The sequence below is a fragment of the Gadus macrocephalus genome, chromosome 8 (genome assembly GCF_031168955.1).
Source record: "Gadus macrocephalus chromosome 8, ASM3116895v1".
Classification (NCBI taxonomy): Eukaryota; Metazoa; Chordata; class Actinopteri; order Gadiformes; family Gadidae; genus Gadus; species Gadus macrocephalus.
Genome location: NC_082389.1, coordinates 10,977,120 through 10,996,770, shown reverse-complemented (window position 1 = coordinate 10,996,770; position 19,651 = coordinate 10,977,120). Strand labels below are relative to the sequence as shown.

The window sequence follows — 19,651 nt, the reverse complement described above, 5'->3', positions numbered from 1 at the left end:
TACACCCAGGGGCTATCTGTAAAGTTACACCCAGGGGCTATCTGTAAAGGTACACCCAGGGGCTATCTGTAAAGTTACACCCAGGGGCTATCTGTAAAGGTACACCCAGGGGCTATCTGTAAAGTTACACCCAGGGGCTATCTGTAAAGGTACACCCAGGGACTATCTGTAAAGTTACACCCAGGGGCTATCTGTAAAGTTACACCCAGGGGCTATCTGTAAAGGTACACCCAGGGGCTATCTGTAAAGGTACACCCAGGGGCTATCTGTAAAGGTACACCCAGGGGCTATGTGTAAAGTTACACAACCTGTATATTTTTGCAACCTGTATTTATTTTGCCCACGCCTCCTCTGGTCGTAGGTTCACCTATACTCTGGGAGAGGGCATGTGGCTGCCCTTGAGCAAGAGTTTTGTTATCCCCCCTGCTGAGCTGGCGATCAACCCCTCAGCCAAATGCAAGACGGATATGACTGTGATGGAGGACGCTGTGGACGTACGGTAAGATACCCCTGACCCTGACCCTAACCCTGACCCTGACCCTAACCCTGACCCTGACCCTTACCCTCACCCTGACCCTAACCCTCATCCTGACCCTAACCCTTACCCTCACCCTGACCCTAACCCTCATCCTGACCCTAACCCTCATCCTGACCCTGACCCTAACCCTGACCCTAACCCTCACCCTCACAATTTACACCAGAGCCTTTTTAGACTTTCATTTGTAGTCGGCCGTCAGGCGTCCGACTTCAGCTAGAGATAGTTTCCATTCAAACTAGTGCACTGATTTATACTGGCAGCGTTCTACGCCCGTCTCAACGCCGACCAAAGCTTAATTTTACACATAACTTCTATTTTCAAGCGTTCCTGAAGCGTCTCGGTTATGGCGTCTCGGTTATGGCGGGTAAATATCAAAACGCACAATGAAAATGATCTCCGCCCGGCGCCCGCACTATTGTTTTCATATCATTTACGGAATGTTTTGCATCCATGTTGCACACTGAAATGATTTTGATAAACAGGCGTTGTCATGGTTGCACCTCTCCCACCACGCCTCTCTGTTTAGATAACAGGCGCACAATCAACTGATAGTTGCAGTTGATCAGCTGGCTAATAATTTTCACTCACAAGCAAAAATATGGCTTGGACCAAAAATGCTAGCGCGTTCTAGAATCTTGAAAATATAGCCAAATAAACAGCGGCGATTTGAATTGATACGCCTACGTTACGCTCACGTCTCCCTCTCGCCTGCGGTGTTAATTCCCAGTTATCCGAACCCTGACCCGAACCCGAACCCTAACCCTCACCCTGACCCTGACCCTGACCTAACCCTGACCCTACACCACTAAACCACCACTACACCATCCACCACCAATACACCACCGCTACACCACCACCACTACTCAACCACTACACCACCACCACCAATATACCATCGCTACACCATCAGTAGACCACAACCACCACTACACCATCACCACCGCTACACCATCAGCAGACCACCACCAGCACTACGCCATCACCACCACCACCACTACACAACCACTACAACACTTCACCACCATCACCACAACTACAGCATCACTACACCACCACCATACCACCGCTACACCATCAGCAGACCACCACCACCACTACACCATCACCACCACTACACCATCAGTAGACCACCACCATCACTACACAACCACTACACCACTTCACCACCATTACCACAACTACACCATCACTACACCACCATTATACCACCTCTACACATCAGTAGACCACCACCACTACACCACCACTACATTACCGCTACACCACCACTACACCCTTACACCATCACTACACCACCAGTAGACCACCACCACTACACCACCACTACACCGCTTTACCACCACTCCACCACCACTACACCAGTACTAGACCACCACTGCTAAACCACCGCTACACCACCCCTACACCACCACTACACCACCACTATACAACATCAGTGTTCATGTAATGTGGAGCTGCTACATGTCTAAAGGCATCATTTAAAGTCAGTGAGAGCAGCCTGTGGGGTGAGGAGACGGCTGGGTTCTCTGGTCTGTGACAGGATGAACGTGAAAGTTTGATGCGTCCCTCCTCCCGGCGGCAGCTTTAACGAGCCGCTAATTGAGATGTACATCACTCCTCTGTTTGTATAGACAGCAACAACACAAGCAGGCACTAGAAAAGGGGCTGATTTATTAAACGGTCCAGCAAAACTAAACAGTGTTCTATATCGTTTCCTCTGTACATAAAGATGTAGTCCTAAAGAGGAAGGTCATGTGTCCATGTCCTTACAGGCCCTTAGAGAAACAGTCTCGGTCCTTTGAGACCCTTAGAGACACAGTCTCTGTCCTTAGAGACCCTTAGAGACACAGTCTGTACTTAGCGACCCTTAGAGACACAGTCTGTACTTAGCGACCCTTAGAGACACGGTCTGTACTTAGAGACCCTTAGAGACACAGTCTCTATCCTTAGAGACCCTTAAAGACACAGTCTGTACTTAGAGACCCTTAGAGACACAGTCTCTGTCCTGGGTGATTCAAACTGATCTACACGTGTTGGTGGACAAACCATTAGAAATAAGACAAGTTTGACTAAGGAAGTCCAGCTTTGGAACCGAAGGAAGGGACACAACATAGAGAGAACAGATGTGTGAGCGTTCTTTGTTCTTGTTCCTAGGGAGGAGCTGATGATCAGCTCCTCGTTCGATAGCCTGGAGGTGCTGTTGGACTCCTTCGGCCCGGTCAGGGACTGTTCCAAGGACAACGGAGGCTGCAGCCGCAACTTCCGCTGCATATCCGACCGCAAGCTGGACTCCACCGGATGTGTGGTGAGTCCTGAGACTACGTTTACAGAGAAGGAGACTAAGTGCTGCAGATAGCAGACTCCTGACCTGATATGAAGGAGACGATCACTGAGCTGGATGGCTCTAATAATGGCTCTGCGATAATGATGACTGTGATAATGAGGGAGGTGGAGGGTAATGATGGAGGTGGAGGGTAATGATGGAGGTGGAGGGTAATGATGGAGGTTTAGGGTAACGATGGAGGTGGAGGGTAATGATGGAGGTGGAGGGTAATGATGGAGGTGGAGGGTAATGATGGAGGTGGAGGGTAATGATGGAGGTGGAGGGTAATGATGGAGGTTTAGGGTAACGATGGAGGTGGAGGGTAATGATGGAGGTGGAGGATAATGATGGAGGTGGAGGGTAATGATGGAGGTGGAGGGTAATGATGGAGGTGGAGGGTAATGATGGAGGTGGAGGGTAATGATGGAGGTGGAGGGTAATGATGGAGGTGGAGGGTAATGATGGAGGTGGAGGGTAATGATGGAGGTTTAGGGTAATGATGGAGGTGGAGGATGGAGGTGGAGGGTAATGATGGAGGTGGAGGATGGAGGTGGAGGGTAATGATGGAGGTTTAGGGTAACGATGGAGGTGGAGGGTAATGATGGAGGTGGAGGGTAATGATGGAGGTGGAGGGTAATGATGGAGGTTTAGGGTAACGATGGAGGTGGAGGGTAATGATGGAGGTGGAGGGTAATGATGGAGGTGGAGGGTAATGATGGAGGTGGAGGATGGAGGTGGAGGGTAATGATGGAGGTTTAGGGTAACGATGGAGGTGGAGGGTAATGATGGAGGTGGAGGGTAATGATGGAGGTGGAGGGTAATGATGGAGGTTTAGGGTAACGATGGAGGTGGAGGGTAATGATGGAGGTGGAGGGTAATGATGGAGGTGGAGGGTAATGATGGAGGTTTAGGGTAATGATGGAGGTGGAGGATGGAGGTGGAGGGTAATGATGGAGGTGGAGGATGGAGGTGGAGGGTAATGATGGAGGTGGAGGGTAATGATGGAGGTGGAGGATGGAGGTGGAGGGTAATGATGGAGGTGGAGGGTAATGATGGAGGTGGAGGGTAATGATGGAGGTGGAGGGTAATGATGGAGGTTTAGGGTAACGATGGAGGTGGAGGGTAATGATGGAGGTGGAGGGTAACGATGGAGGTGGAGGGTAATGATGGAGGTGGAGGGTAATGATGAAGTGGAGGATGGAGGTGGAGGGTAATGATGGAGGTGGAGGGTAATGATGGAGGTGGAGGGTAATGATGGAGGTGGAGGGTAATGATGGAGGTTTAGGGTAATGATGGAGGTGGGGGGTAATGATGGAGGTGGAGGGTAATGATGGAGGTGGAGGGTAATGATGGAGGTGGAGGGTAATGATGGAGGTGGAGGGTAATGATGGAGGTTTAGGGTAATGATGGAGGTGGGGGGTAATGATGGAGGTGGAGGGTAATGATGGAGGTGGAGGGTAATGATGGAGGTGGAGGGTAATGATGGAGGTGGAGGGTAATGATGGAGGTTTAGGGTAATGATGGAGGTGGAGGGTAATGATGGAGGTGGGGGGTAATGATGGAGGTGGAGGGTAATGATGGAGGTGGAGGGTAATGATGGAGGTGGAGGGTAATGATGGAGGTGGGGGGTAATGATGGAGGTGGAGGGTAATGATGGAGGTGGAGGGTAACGATGGAGGTGGAGGGTAACGATGGAGGTGGAGGGTAATGATGGAGGTGGAGGGTAATGATGGAGGTGGAGGCTCTAGGATAATGATAGCGCTAAAGTCAGTCGGCTGAGTTGTCTGGGGTTTGAGACCTCCTCTGTAGGGAGGTATGGTGGACGTCAGGCCCAGGTGGAGGTTCTGATGGAGACCTCCTCCGTAGTGTGGTGGACCTCCAGGACCAGGAGGAGGTAAGGAGGTGTGTTGGACATTAGTGCTGCCACTAGCTACTAATTTCTAAACGACTGATCTTTCAACAATTTGTTTGTCAACTAATCTAAACGACTAAGAAAAAAATAAGAAAAATATAGAAAACATGTTTTTGAAGCTGTTTGCTTGAAATAGCTTTTAGGAAAAGATATCTCGGCTACTGCTTTTCTCCTCTTTTTCTGTCCCTTTCAGAATGTGCTGTTTTGGGTGTCTGTAGCTTTAATGCAAATGAGCTGCTGCCCATTGCATACAAATGAGCTGTCAGAGTGAACTGCAGCATGGAGGAGAAGGGATTGGTGCCGTTTGCAGACTCCTGAAGCTCTATATCTATCTATAATAATAATAATAATATTAATAATAATGTTAATAATAATAATAATGTTATATAATATATCTATCTAGGTATCTATATAATATAATATATAATATCACGGCCAAAAGCTATTTGCGCCTCTGGATGATATTATGAATCATAAAGACTGCATCTGACGTGTGGGGACAGACTTGTGTGGAGTTGAATAACAGTGAGACGTTTGAGACGGGAGAACAAAAATAAATAGGCGGTCAATAATAACGGCTCATCTACTAAAAAAATTGCTGTTTACTTATTTTCATGGTAGATTACGTTGACTAAGTCGACTATTGGGCAGCACTAGTGGACACCTGGGCTGCCTCTGCTGCTGGGTCCTGGTTCTTCAGCCATGTGTTGGTGGCTCCTTTGGTTCTTCAGCCATGTGTTGGTGGCTCCTCTGGTTCTTCAGCCATGTGTTGGTGGCTCCTTTGGTTCTTCAGCCATGTGTTGGTGGCTCCTTCGGTTCTTCAGCCATGCGTTGGTGGCTCCTCTGGTTCTTCAGCCATGTGTTGGTGGCTCCTTTGGTTCTTCAGCCATGTGTTGGTGGCTCCTCTGGTTCTTCAGCCATGTGTTGGTGGCTCCTTTGGTTCTTCAGCCATGTGTTGGTGGCTCCTTCGGTTCTTCAGCCATGCGTTGGTGGCTCCTCTGGTTCTTCAGCCATGCGTTGGTGGCTCCTCTGGTTCTTCAGCCATGCGTTGGTGGCTCCTTTGGTTCTTCAGCCATGCGTTGGTGGCTCCTTCGGTTCTTCAGCCATGTGTTGGTGGCTCCTCTGGTTCTTCAGCCATGTGTTGGTGGCTCCTTCGGTTCTTCAGCCATGTGTTGGTGGCTCCTCTGGTTCTTCAGCCATGTGTTGGTGGCTCCTCTGGTTCTTCAGCCATGTGTTGGTGGCTCCTTTGGTTCTTCAGCCATGTGTTGGTGGCTCCTCTGGTTCTTCAGCCATGTGTTGGTGGCTCCTTCGGTTCTTCAGCCATGTGTTGGTGGCTCCTTCGGTTCTTCAGCCATGCGTTGGTGGCTCCTCTGGTTCTTCAGCCATGTGTTGGTGGCTCCTTCGGTTCTTCAGCCATGCGTTGGTGGCTCCTCTGGTTCTTCAGCCATGCGTTGGTGGCTCCTTTAGTTCTTCAGCCATGTGTTGGTGGCTCCTTTGGTTCTTCAGCCATGTGTTGGTGGCTCCTCTGGTTCTTCAGCCATGTGTTGGTGGCTCCTTTGGTTCTTCAGCCATGTGTTGGTGGCTCCTCTGGTTCTTCAGCCATGCGTTGGTGGCTCCTTTGGTTCTTCAGCCATGCGTTGGTGGCTCCTTCGGTTCTTCAGCCATGTGTTGGTGGCTCCTCTGGTTCTTCAGCCATGTGTTGGTGGCTCCTTCGGTCCTTCAGCCATGTGTTGGTGGTAGGGATGGGCGTGAGGAATCGATTACTCGAGTACTCCTCGTTACAAATGAACTCGGTTGGTGGACAGGCAAACTCGAGTTTGCATATACACACACAAACAAAGTTTTCTGAAGCAAATGTATCCATTTTCTGTCGGCGCCACTAACGCATGACGTGGGCACAAAGAAAATGAAATGCATCCATTTCCATGGCGCGTTCCGTGCCGTGTGCAGGCACGCCAGAATTCAAAAAGTTAAGAGATGGCGGTTAAAGCAAACCGCAGCGAAGAATTGAAATACTTTAAAGAAATAGGAGATCATAAGGTGAAATGTAAAATATGCCAAGCGAAATCGAGCTACCAGAAAGTAGCCTACTATGCGGCAACATATGCTCCTGAAACACAACGGTGAGTTCGGGAAAGCAGACCCGCAGCAACGGTGAAAGTGAAAGTGTGTCGGCTATTTTCACCGCCGCAAGACGCAGCTGTAATCCCGGGCGTGTAGAGAAGATCACAACGCTGAGTATTTCCATAGTCCATTTGCTGCCGTTTTATTTTAAGCATTTATTTGCAATGGTTAGGCTACTTGTTTCGTTTTTTTTTTAACTGTTACAGGCCTTGGTTCGACGTGATTTAAATTGTGAGACGCATATTTATTTTTGTAAGGAAAATGTGTTTTGAACGTTTGCAAAAATAAATAATGAATACTCTGATAACTCTGACTGTTTTGATGGAGAATAAGCATTACATGTTTGGTTGGTAATATTGCCGTTCATCATCAGGCCTATTCCTGCTGCAGATGCGTTGCATTCTAAAAATAGATTTGATTTAACGAGTAGGCCTACTCGATTGATCCTCGAGGAATTCCTTCGATCACTCGAGTTTGGAATTTACAACTCGTGCCCATCCCTAGTTGGTGGCTCCTCTGGTTCTTCAGCCATGCGTTGGTGGCTCCTCTGGTTCTTCAGCCATGTGTTGGTGGCTCCTTCGGTTCTTCAGCCATGTGTTGGTGGCTCCTCTGGTTCTTCAGCCATGCGTTGGTGGCTCCTCTGGTTCTTCAGCCATGTGTTGGTGGCTCCTTTGGTTCTTCAGCCATGTGTTGGTGGCTCCTTTGGTTCTTCAGCCATGTGTTGGTGGCTCCTTCGGTTCTTCAGCCATGTGTTGGTGGCTCCTCTGGTTCTTCAGCCATGGGTTGGTGGCTCCTCTGGTTCTTCAGCCATGTGTTGGTGGCTCCTTTGGTTCTTCAGCCATGCGTTGGTGGCTCCTTCGGTTCTTCAGCCATGTGTTGGTGGCTCCTTCGGTTCTTCAGCCATGGGTTGTTGGCTCCATTGCTGCTCGGTAAACAATGCACACGCTTTCATTTCTATTTCAGAGCCGCTGGAGCAGGTAGGCAGCTGACGGAGCTTCAGTCTGCTTCCTTCATGTCCTCTCCTGACGCCTGCCAGCCCGCTGCAGTGTTTAGAGACCATTAGACACGTTTAGTAAACCTCTTACACCACCGTGCCCACGTGTGTCGCTAGCGCCGACTCTGCCTTCTGCAGCAGGCTTGGATTCACACTGCATGGGAAAGACTGCATCGTTTGGGATGTACACAATATATTTTCCTTTCATGCTGTCCATATCAGCATGCAAATGGTTTTCATCTTTGAAACATTTCATCAGGATTACCTTTCTTGCAGCCCAAGGCTTAATTATGTGTTGCCTTTTTATGTTTTTTTTAACATTTGTTTGATTAACTGATTTCAGACAGGAAGTCATGACTTAAAGTCATTAGTGTCTTACCTGCTGACAAGAGGTCATGACTTAGAGCTATTAGTGTATTACCTGCTGCGATGGTCCTGCTCCCTTAAGCTGGTCGGGGGGCCCTGTCTCTCCTCTCTCTCTCCCCTCTCTCCCCCTTGTCTCTCCCCTGTCTTTCCCTTGTCTCTCCCCTGTCTCTCCCTTGTCTCTCCCTTGTCTCTCCCCTGTCTTTCCCTTGTCTCTCCCTTGTTTCTCCCTTTATCTCTCCCTTGTCTCTCCCTTGTCTCTCCCTGGTCTCTCCCTGGCAGACCGTCATGTACAGATTGGAAGAGATGAAACAGGCGAGTGTGACGGCTGAGATACGCAGAGACTTTAACCTCTTGGCCGTCTAACTTTCGGAAAACTTTAAATGAGAAAAAATGGAATCAATCTCTTCAGCCTGGCCGTGAAGTTCAGCGAGGTTAAGCTAAGCAACACACACACCTTCAGATAGTGAACAGTGGGTGTGACAGAGTAAACACACATACCTTCAGACAGTGAACAGTGTGTCAGAGTCAACACACACACCTTCAGACATTAAACAGTGTGTCAGAGTCAACACACACACCTTCAGACATTAAACAGTGTGTCAGAGTCAACGCACACACCTTCAGACATTAAACAGTGTGTCAGAGTCAACACACACACCTTCAGACAGTGAACAATGTGTGTGTCAGAGTCAACACACACACCTTCAGACAGTGGACAGTGTGTCAGGGTCAACACACACACCTTCAGACAGTGAACAGTGTGTCAGAGTCAACACACACACCTTCAGACAGTGAACAGTGTGTCAGAGTCAACACACACACCTTCAGACAGTGAACAGTGTGTCAGAGTCAACACACACACCTTCAGATGGTGAACAGTGTGTCAGGGTCAAAACACACACACCTTCAGACAGTGAACAATGTGTGTGTCAGAGTCAACACACACACCTTCAGACAGTGAACAGTGTGTCAGAGTCAACACACACACCTTCAGACGGTGAACAGTGTGTCAGAGTCAACACACACACCTTCAGATGGTGAACAGTGTGTCAGGGTCAACACACACACCTTCAGATGGTGAACAGTGTGTCAGAGTCAACACACACACCTTCAGATCGTGAACAGTGTGTCAGGGTCAACACACACACCTTCAGATGGTGAACAGTGTGTCAGGGTCAACACACACACCTTCAGACAGTGAACAATGTGTGTGTCAGTCAATGCCATTCAGCTCGGCTCACACACAGAGCCCCGGTACACCATGCAGATTCATTGCCCAGATCAGATTATTTTGTCATCTACAATGAAGGAGGGATGTAAGTGTATGTGAGTGTGTGTATACATGTGTATAAAGTGGCAAGAAAAAGTATGTGAACCTTTTGGAATTTCATTGTTTTCTGAATCAATCATAAAATGTGATCTGATCTTCATCTAGGTCAAGGGTATTGACAAACATAATGTGTCTAAAAATAATAACACAATAAAATTCTTTATTGAACAAACTCATTCAACATTTAAAATGGCAATGGAAAAAGTAAGTGAACCCTTAGAATTAATAATTGGGGGCTGTTTACCTGCCCATGGCAGCAGTAACCTCAACCAGGCGCTTTCTGTAGCTGTAGATCAGACCTGCACATCGTTCAGGAGGAATTTTAGCCCATTCTTCCTGGCAGAACTGCTTAAGCTCTGTCATATTTTTTGGACGTCTCATTTGTATGGCCCTCTTCAAGTCAATCCATTGCTCTATTGGTTTGAGGTCTGGGCTCTGATTTTGCCACTCCAAAAGGCGGATTTTGTTTTTCTGAAGCCATTCTGTTGTGGACTTGCTCCGGCGTTTTGGGTCGTTGTCTTGTTGCATCACCCAACTTCACATTTTCAGCTGACGTACATTGACGGACATTCTCACATTATCCTGAAGAATTGTCTGATATAATTGGGAATTCGTCTTCCCCTCAATGATTCCAAGCTGGCCAGGCCCTGATGCAGCGAAGCAGGCCCAAATCATAATGTTTCCTCCACCATACTTTACGGTTGGGATGATGTTTTCATGTTGATATGCCATACCCTTTCTACGCTAGATGTAATTCTGTGTGTTTTTTCCAAATAGTTCAATCTTAGTTTCATCAGGCCACTTAACATTTTGCCAATACCGCTGTGGAGTGTCAATGAGCTCTTTTGCAAACTTCTGGCGTGCAGCAAAGTTCTTTTTAGTAGGCAGTGGCTTCCCTCGTGGTGTCGTGCCGTGGATACCCTGCTTGTTCAGTGTTTTACATATTATAGACTCATGAACATAGATGTTAGCAAGTTCCAAGGATGCCTTCAAATCTTTGGCTGTCATTCTGGGTTGTTTCTTCACCTCGTTGATGCTGTTGTGCTCTTGGTTACATTTTGACTGGGCGCCCACTTCTTGGTAGAGTAGCAACAGTCCCAAAGTGTCTCCATTTGTAGATTGTTTGCCTAACTGTCGACTGGTACATTTCTAAAGTCTTTGAAATAACTTTGTAACCCTTGCCAGCATTATGTAAAACAACAATTCTTGATCGTAGATCCTCTGAAAGCGTGTTATTCTTGTGCTGAGCAAACTCCAAAAGTTTGAGGGGTTTTCATCAGTCAAAGTAGCTGTAGTCCACACCTCCAAACTTATTGGGCCCAATCTTGCATCCGGCGCAATTGACTTTCTCACTGGCACATGTGTCCTTGCTAGTTTGCAACTGGCGCAGAGCATTCTTTTCCCTCCTGTGCCACGCGTCGGTAAATTAGGGAATGATCTTGCGCCCCAAGGGGCGGTTCGGCGAAAGGAGGAGGCGTGTTCTGGCCCAAACGTTCCCTGGTGCTATTTTGCCGTTTCAGGAACACATAAGGAGCACATAAGTCGATAACGATAATGCATACAATACTAATAAGAAACTATGTTTATAATGTATTGCGTATATTATATATGAACTGAAATAGAACCACAGTTACCGCATATCATATGTGTGTTAAGTTTTCTTTGCCGAAATTTATTTGAGGACTCAAATAAATGAGTTGAGGAATGAGGAAGTTGTGGAAGAAAACCTTATTCCATGTGTGAATTAGGCCATATTATTTCGCCATAAACTGAGCCATTTGAAGCTTGAAATTCATGTGCATCTGTCTCATCGGAGACTGCAGACGCGCTGTCAAAATATCAACTCGTCAGATTAAAATGCGCTCATGGCTCTTAAAGGGGATGGGAGCTGGCACTCTCATTTGTTTATTGCATGTTACGCCCAAACCACACCTACGGGTAATTAGGCTACTTCAGACCAACCCTTTTTAGATTTGTGCCGGTCGCAAGAGTCATTTTTGCGCCAGTAAAATTGCGACATCGCCCACAAAGGAGTAGTGCAAGTAGCCCAGCTACTTGCGCTGGGCGCTTCTCACTTGCGTTTCAGACCATTAAAATAGGGCCCATTATCTTAACAAGACTCCAATTAGCTTTTTTGAGGTCATTAACTCAAGGGCTCACATACTTTTCCCACAAGCACTATGAGTTTTCTTTGGTTGTTATCAATAAAGACATGAACGATCCAAAAATTATTTTTTTATTATTTTTAGACACATTTTATTTGTCATTGTCCTTCACTTGGATGAAGATCAGATCAAATTTTTTATACAATTTTTTCAGTAAACCATTAAATTCCAAAAGGTTCACATACTTTTTCATGCCACTGTATATCATACCTCCACACTAGGCCTGTGGATCGCTGGGACCGTGGAAGTGCAGCGTCCGCTTATTAGGACAAACGAAGCATTCTGTATGACTAACACTCAGGGGGCGGGGCATTGGGGGCTTCTGGAGTTAGTAATAGTAATAGTATGCTAAGTTAGTAGTGTAATGTAGTTAGTAATATATATAGTATGTTATGTTAGTTGGGTACCGTAGTAATACTAATACTTATTGTAATAGTACTAGTACTAGTAAGTAGGGTAATGTCTCCTTGGTTGTTCCGTACGTGGTGTTTCAGTGGATCCTGGAATGAATCCATCTCCATTAAGCACGGGATTCAAAGGCAGGAGGGTGAAGGTTTCCTCTGCACTGCTGGACTCTCAGAGGTCCTCCTTCAAAGGACCACGCTACACATGATTAACGTTACGGACGCCCCCCCCCCCCCCCCCCCTTCTCTTTACTATTCAGTGGGTCCGTTTCTGTTCCACCATAAAGCCTCGGACATGGACTCTGGAATCGGGTCTGTTTGATTCTCCTTAGTCTCATGGTTCCATTCCTCAGACTGTTGGACGTGTCCATCATTAATCACACGACAGGGCTTTATTTTCGGGGGCTGCTAACAAAACCTTTCTTTGTGTTTTTGTAAGATATCGGACACATAACAGCTTTGACCGATCAGATGGGATGAGATGTGGCTGGATGGGTGGAGCCGTCACTGGGATGTTCTCTAGGTTTATGGGAGATGGATCAGGATTAGATTAGAAAGGTCCTTCAGAGAGGTTCTCCAGAGAGGTTCTCCAGAGAACACGTAACCAGAGAGGTTCTCCAAAGAACACGTGACCAGAGAGGTTCTCCAGAGCACACGGGACCAGAGAGGTTCTCCAGAGAGATTCTCTAGAGTACACGCGACCAGAGAGGTTCTGCAGAGAGATTCTCTAGAGTACACGTGACCAGAGAGGTTCTGCAGAGAACACGTGACCAGAGAGGTTCTGCGGAGAACACGTGACCAGAGAGGTACTCCAGAGTGGTTCTCTAGAGTACACGTAACCAGAAAGGTTCTGCAGAGAACACGTGACCAGAGAGGTTCTCCAGAGTGGTTCTCCAGAGTGGTCCTCCAAAGAACATGTGACCAGAGAGGTTCTCCAGAGAACACGTCACCAGGCTGCTGTGAGCCGCCTGGTTCTTGGCTTTCAGAAAACGGCCCGACGTTATTGTGGCGCTGGACACTCACAACACGGCCCCTCTCCTCTCTCCAGTCTCCTCTTGTCTCCTCTCCTCTCTCCTCTCTCCTCTTCTCCTCTTCTCCTCTTCTCCTCTCTCTCCTCTCCTCTCTTCTCCCCTTTCCCTCTCCTCTCTCTCCTCTCCTCTTCTCCTCTCTCTCCTCTCTCCTCTCTCCTCTCCTTTCTCTCCTCTCTCCTCTCCTCTCCTTTCTCTCCTCTCTCCTCTCTCCTCTCTCCTCTCTCCTCTCCTCTCTCCTTTCTCTCTCCTCTCCTCTCCTCTCTCCTTTCTCTCTCCTCTCTCCTGTCCTCTCCTGTCAGGGTAGCAGGGTGCTACCAGGGTAGTGCCCTCCAGATAGATGACTGGATCTCCATGTGTCTCTATTGTCCTCCAGATAGATAACTGTATCTCCATGTGTCTCTCTCTAGTGTCCTCCAGATAGATGACTGTGTCTCCATGTGTCTCTCTCTAGTGTCCTCCAGATAGATGACTGTATCTCCATGTGTCTCTCTCTAGTGTCCCCCAGATAGATGACCTCATCTCCATTTGTCTCTCTCTAGTGTCCACCAGGCCTCAGCCCGATGAAGGACGGAACCGGATGCTATGACCACCACATCGGGATCGACTGCTCCGACGGGTTCAACGGAGGCTGTGAGCAGCTGTGTCTGCAGCAGCTGGCTCCCCTAGAGGATGACCCCACTCTCTACAACATCCAGATGTTCTGTGGGTGAGTCCTAACCCTAAAGGACCCTACTCTAAGACATCCAGATATTCTAGAGGACCCTACTCTAAGACTTCCAGTTGACCTGATGGTCAGTCCTAACCCTAGATGATGACCCTACTCTAAGACATCCAGATGCTCTAGAGAACCATACTCTGTAAGACATCCAGATGATCTGTGGGTCAGACCCTCCTCTTTCTCTGTTTGCTTTCATCTGCTGTCTTTTCTAGGGAAGAACCGTGAAGCAAACAACAGCAAATCCTCCAAAAGGGCCAGATGGTCTACCTCTTATTCAGAATGTTGCAGCTCCACATGGCCCAGCTGATGGTGTCTCAGAAGCCTCACAGGGATATTTCCAGATATCTGGAGATTGGCCTTTGTCTTTTCTGTATTTGTTAGTAATAGTTGGGCTACTGTTGCTAAGCTACTGTAGCTAGGCTACTATAGCTCTGCAGGTCAATGGGCGAGGCTAAAGGAAAGCAAACGCTAACCCAGCCAGCTTCTGAACGATGGGTAACTCATCTGAATCAGGTAAAATAGGACGTCTCAAACTGACCAATATCTCGGCATATCCCTTTAATACTTTATGCAAGAAGGTATCTCTAAGTTATACGTTTTAATATAGATATTAGTGAGCCCCTAACACAGTATTTGAAGACGTTCCCGAAATTCAGCCGTGGTGCTGAATTGCAGCCACTACGAGCTAGTCGCACAATGAGCTTTCCCCAAACGTGCCGGTTCGGTGTCTGTAGCTTTAATGCAAATGAGGAGGAGAGAGGCGGTTTAGGGAGGAGGCTGGGGGTGTGGCCCTCAGCAGCTTGCGGCCATGCATCTGTTTACAGTGGATGTATCGCAATGGCGAGGCGCACACAGCCTTTGGCCATGTTCTGTAAAAAAAAAAGAGTCCTGGAGCTCTATATCTAAATAATATCATAGTATGCATAGATATCTATTTCATATAATATATATTATCACGGCCAAAAGCTGTATGCGCCTGCAGACGATATTATGAATCTCAAACGACGTGTTGGGTTCTCCGACGTCTCTGGTTCTTCCACGTCCGCATCAATCTGAAGTAGACTGAACCGCGACATGGAGGAGAAAGGGATTGTTGCCCGCGATTGTTGACCGCGATTGTCTCCCGCCGGAGCCTCGCTGCCGAGGGACCACCGCCTCGGCAGCGAGCAGCAGGCAGTGCTTAGGCACCGCCGCCTCCTGCAGCGGGCAGCGCGGAGGCGGTGGGCCCTCGGCAGCAGGAAGCGGGGCTCAAGCGGGAGACAATCGCGGGCAACAATCCCTTTCTCCTCCATGTCGCAGTTCATGTAGGCCTACTTCAGGGAGTCAAAGCCAAAGTTCCTTTCCCCCAATTGTTTCTCAGCCATGGCTGAGATAACCGAGAACCGACTTGTAATGCACCATAACACCAACAGCATCCAAATAACAAAGAAGTGTACAACACTTGCATTACAGTGTGTGTAATCACACACACACACATGTGGCATTCGCACAGTCGTAGCTCATTGTCTCATTGGCGGGCCAAATTCTCATGGCTGGCAAGGTAGAGAAAGGGGAGGTGGCATCTCCCCTGATGACGACATATGGGGAGAATTCCAAAACAGCGTGCCTGAGCTTTGTTTATTTAAAGGCTGAGCAGAATGCCTAGTCCTCGTTTTACACCCAAGGAAATTTCTAGCTACTGGGGGAGCATAGGTAGGCTAAGGGAACTCATATTAAAGTCAGAAAACCTCAGAAAGTGAAATTTTCATGCCATGGGATCTTTAACCGAAGCATTCAGGAAACCATTGGGTGAGAGAATGTCTGGGATAAATGGAGAGGCGACACAGCCATGTTACGTCCAAACTCACGTTAGGGTCAATTGAGAGGAGACACAGCCATGTTACACAGCCACGTCCAAACAGACCTCAGGATAAAGGGAGGAGCCACAGCCATGTCACGTCCAGACAGACTTTAGTCCAACACAAAGCGAGCTAAGCCCAGCGCCGCGATCGTGGCCCCGTCTGAACAATAAGACTCTGGTTCGTTCTTGGGTTGAGTTGACAAAAATGATCCCAGAATGTGTCCATGTGCTTTGGGATTAAGGCTGAACTCTCTTTTAAGTCTTTAGTCCTCCAGATGAAGATTAAATTACCATACTTCTCTGGAAAGAGATTAAAATGCTGTACATTATGGATGGAGATTAAATGGCGTAATTTATTTTTGTGGCTGCAGGCCATGAACTCTGAACATTAAAGGAAGAGGATGGAATCAGCTCCTTTGGGCGTTATAAACTAGTGGTGCTTGACCCGCCGGTGGTCGTGTGTTTAGTGTGTGGACACTGATTAAAGACCTCGGTGCCACAAGGCTAGCAGCTCTGGTGGTGCAGTGTGTTCCAACACCACCTTTTCATAGACACACTATGTAGCACTGCTACATCATTAGCTACATCACTAGCTACGTCCCTAGCTACATCCCTAGCTACATCACTAGCTACATCCATTTGTAGCACTGCTACATCACTAGCTACATCACTATGTAGCACTGCTACATCACTAACTACATCACTTGCTACATCACTAGCTAAATCACTAACTTCATCCCTAGATACATCACTATGTAGCACTGCTACATCACTAGCTACATCACTGTCTACATCACTATGTATCACTGCTACATCACTAGCTACATCACTAGCTACATCCCTAGCTAAATCACCAGCTACATCACTAGCTACATCACTATGTTGCACTGCTACATCACTAGCTACATCACTATGTAGCACTGCTACATCACTAGCTACATCACACTCTACAACACTATGCAGTACTGCTACATCACTAACTACATCACACTCTACAACACTATGCAGTACTGCTACATCACTACTACATCACTAATACATCACTAGCTACATCACTTTCTACATCACTATGTATCACTGCTACATCACTAGCTACATCGCTAGCTACATCCCTAGCTAAATCACCAGCTACATCACTAGCTACATCACTATGTTGCACTGCTACATCACTAGCTACATCACTATGTAGCACTGCTACATCACTAGGTAGATCACTAGCTACATCCCTAGCTACATCAAATGAAGCACTGCTGCATCACTAACCACATCACTAGCTACATCACTATATAGCACTGCTACATCACAAGCTTAATTTGTAGCTAAACCACTAGCTACATCACTATCTACATTACTATATAGCACTGCTACGTCACTAGCTACATCAGCCTGACTACTTCCATTAATCAATCAATTAATACATGAATCATGAGGTGTTTTAAATGCTATGTAACATGGTGTGTAACGTGGTGTGTAACATGTCTGTAACATGTAACGTGTGTGTAACATGGTGTATAATGGTGTATAACATGGTGTGTAACGTGGTGTGTAATGTGGTGTGTAACATGTGTGTAATGTGGTGTGTAACATTGTGTGTAACGTGGTGTGTAACATGTGTGTAACATGTGTAACGTTAAGGTGAGCGTCCCACAGACAGGATCAGGAGAACTGGTTCATGAGGTGGTTTTGATGTTTCTGGTCTCCTTCTCTGTTTTCTATCCTTGAGGCTTTTATGTTTCAGTCACCTCAGTCTGTGATGAGGAATGCAGTCAGTCACCACTCTTTACACTCTCTCCGTCTTACTTTGTAAACAATATACAGCCTTCATTTGAAGGTGTTAGGATTTTTATTTATCTTCTCAATGTTTACAAATGTTCTGCCAAATGAAAGAATTGGACCGCTGTGTCGTGCAGCTTTCTTTAGCCTGGAAACAGAACACTGCAGCGAGGAACGCTCCTGAGTCACGCCTCCACAAAACCTCTCCCATGTTATAAAACTGAGCTCATATCCTAATATACTGTGTTTGGTCTCTCTCTCTCTCTCTCTCTCTCTCTCTCTCTCATCTCTCTCTCTCTCTCTCTCTCTCTCTCTCTCTCTCTCTCTCTCTCTCTCTCTCTCTCCCCCCCCCCCAGCTGTATAGAGGACTACCGCCGTGGTCCGGACGGCCGGTCGTGCCAACCCCTCTCGGAGGTCTGCACGGAGGGCGTGGACTGCGGCGAGCCCGCCGACATCCCGGCCAATCAGACGCTGTTCGGAGACCTCTTCTACGGCTACAACAACCACAGCAAGGAGAGCAGCTCAGGGCAGATCCTCAAGGCACCTTCAGGTGACCTCCGACCTCTGACTCCACCCTGAGAGAGAGAGAGAGAGAGAGAGAGAGAGAGAGGAGAGAGAGAGAGAGAGAGAGAGAGAGAGAGAGAGAGAGAGAGAGAGAGAGAGAGAGAGAGAGGGGGAGAGAGAGGGGGAGAGAGAGGGGGAGAGAGAGGGAGAGAGAGAGAGAGAGAGAGAGAGAGAGAGAGAGAGAGAGAGAGAGAGAGAGAGAGAGAGAGAAAGATGAACAATTGGCTCTAGTACTGTCACTGTATCCAACACACACTACAACAATATGTGTTAGATACAGATGTGATATCTCCCTCTCTGTCTGTCTGTCTGTGTCTCTCTCTGTCTGTCTCTCTCTCGCGGTAAAATATGTTAATCTAATCTCTTATTACTATGAAGGAGTTCCCCTGTGACTCCTTCCTTCTCTCTCCCCTCCTTCTCCTCCCCCTCTCCCCTCTATCTCCTCCCTCTCCCTCTCCCTTCCTTCTCCTCCTTCTCCTCCTCCCCCCTCTCCCATACGTCTCCTCCCTCCCCTCTCCCCTCAGTCTCCTCCCTCCCCCTCTCCCATCCGTCTCCTCCCTCCCCCTCTCCCCTCAGTCTCCTCCCTCCCCCTCTCCCCTCAGTCTCCTCCCTCCCCTCTCCCCTCCTCTTCTCCCTCCCTCCCCCTCTTCCCTCTGCTGTCCTGAGTCTTCAGGTTTAATGAATATTTTACTGTTGTTATCCTGGTGACTTGAAGACTCCTGTAGAGGGGAGAGAGGAGGGGAAGAGAAAGAGGACAGAGGAGGGGGTAGAGGAGAGGAGGTGGAGGAGAGAGGAGGAGGAGAGGATAGAGGAGAGGAGGTGGAGGAGGAGAGGAGATGGTGAGGAGAGGAGAGAGGAGGAGGGGAGGAGGAGAGGAGTAGGAGATGAGGCGGAGGAGATAGGTATTAATCACTTGTGTCGCGTGGTGTTCGGTGATTTATCTGAAACAGGTGGCTTCCGTCACAAAGCCAAGACATATTTTATCATCTTCTTGATACTTCTAGAACTTCCTGAACATTAAAAGATATTTTATCCTCTTCTCCAACTACTAATCCATTAAAGATGAAGCCACTCCAGTGAGATGTATTCTGTCATACAGTTGGACCTATTGCAGTGTGTGAAAGGACCACATCCAACACAGAATATTACTTTATTTTACACCTTACCAATAAACTCATCTCCATGTTGGCTTACAGTCTCAGTTGCTTTTCTCATTTAATTGTTTTCCAAATCAAATCAATCTTCTGCAAAGCTGCAAGTGAAATATATTACAGAGCATAAAGAATCGAGATCGCAAAATCGTTACCGAACCAAATTACACAGAGCAATAAAAGAGACACTAAAATATTTACAGAAACGAAATAGACAGAGGAACACAGAGCTGGAGAGTAACAGTGCGTTATCGGAGACGCTGACAATGTGTGCTTGCTTTGGTAAACGGCTGAAACATAACGACGTGAGAGGGAGAGCGTGACAGATGTTTGGGTGTTCACAGCCTAACAAGCCCTGTCGACACGCTGCAGTAATAAACAGCAGTCAATAATACAGAGGAATCCAATAAGAGACGAC

The 19,651-nt window shown here is 47.6% G+C and overlaps 1 protein-coding gene across 1 annotated transcript in view; it reads left to right on the top strand.

Moving 5' to 3' along the window:
• Window positions 1-19,651, top strand: part of astn1 (astrotactin 1) — a 68,450-nt gene that overhangs the window by 35,315 nt on the left and 13,484 nt on the right. Inside the window, exons 11-15 of the mRNA XM_060058634.1 lie at window positions 362-499; window positions 2,693-2,843; window positions 13,727-13,893; window positions 17,875-18,068; window positions 19,145-19,158. Of these exons, the coding sequence (XP_059914617.1) occupies window positions 362-499; window positions 2,693-2,843; window positions 13,727-13,893; window positions 17,875-18,068; window positions 19,145-19,158 (664 nt within the window). The remainder of the gene's footprint in view (window positions 1-361; window positions 500-2,692; window positions 2,844-13,726; window positions 13,894-17,874; window positions 18,069-19,144; window positions 19,159-19,651) is intronic.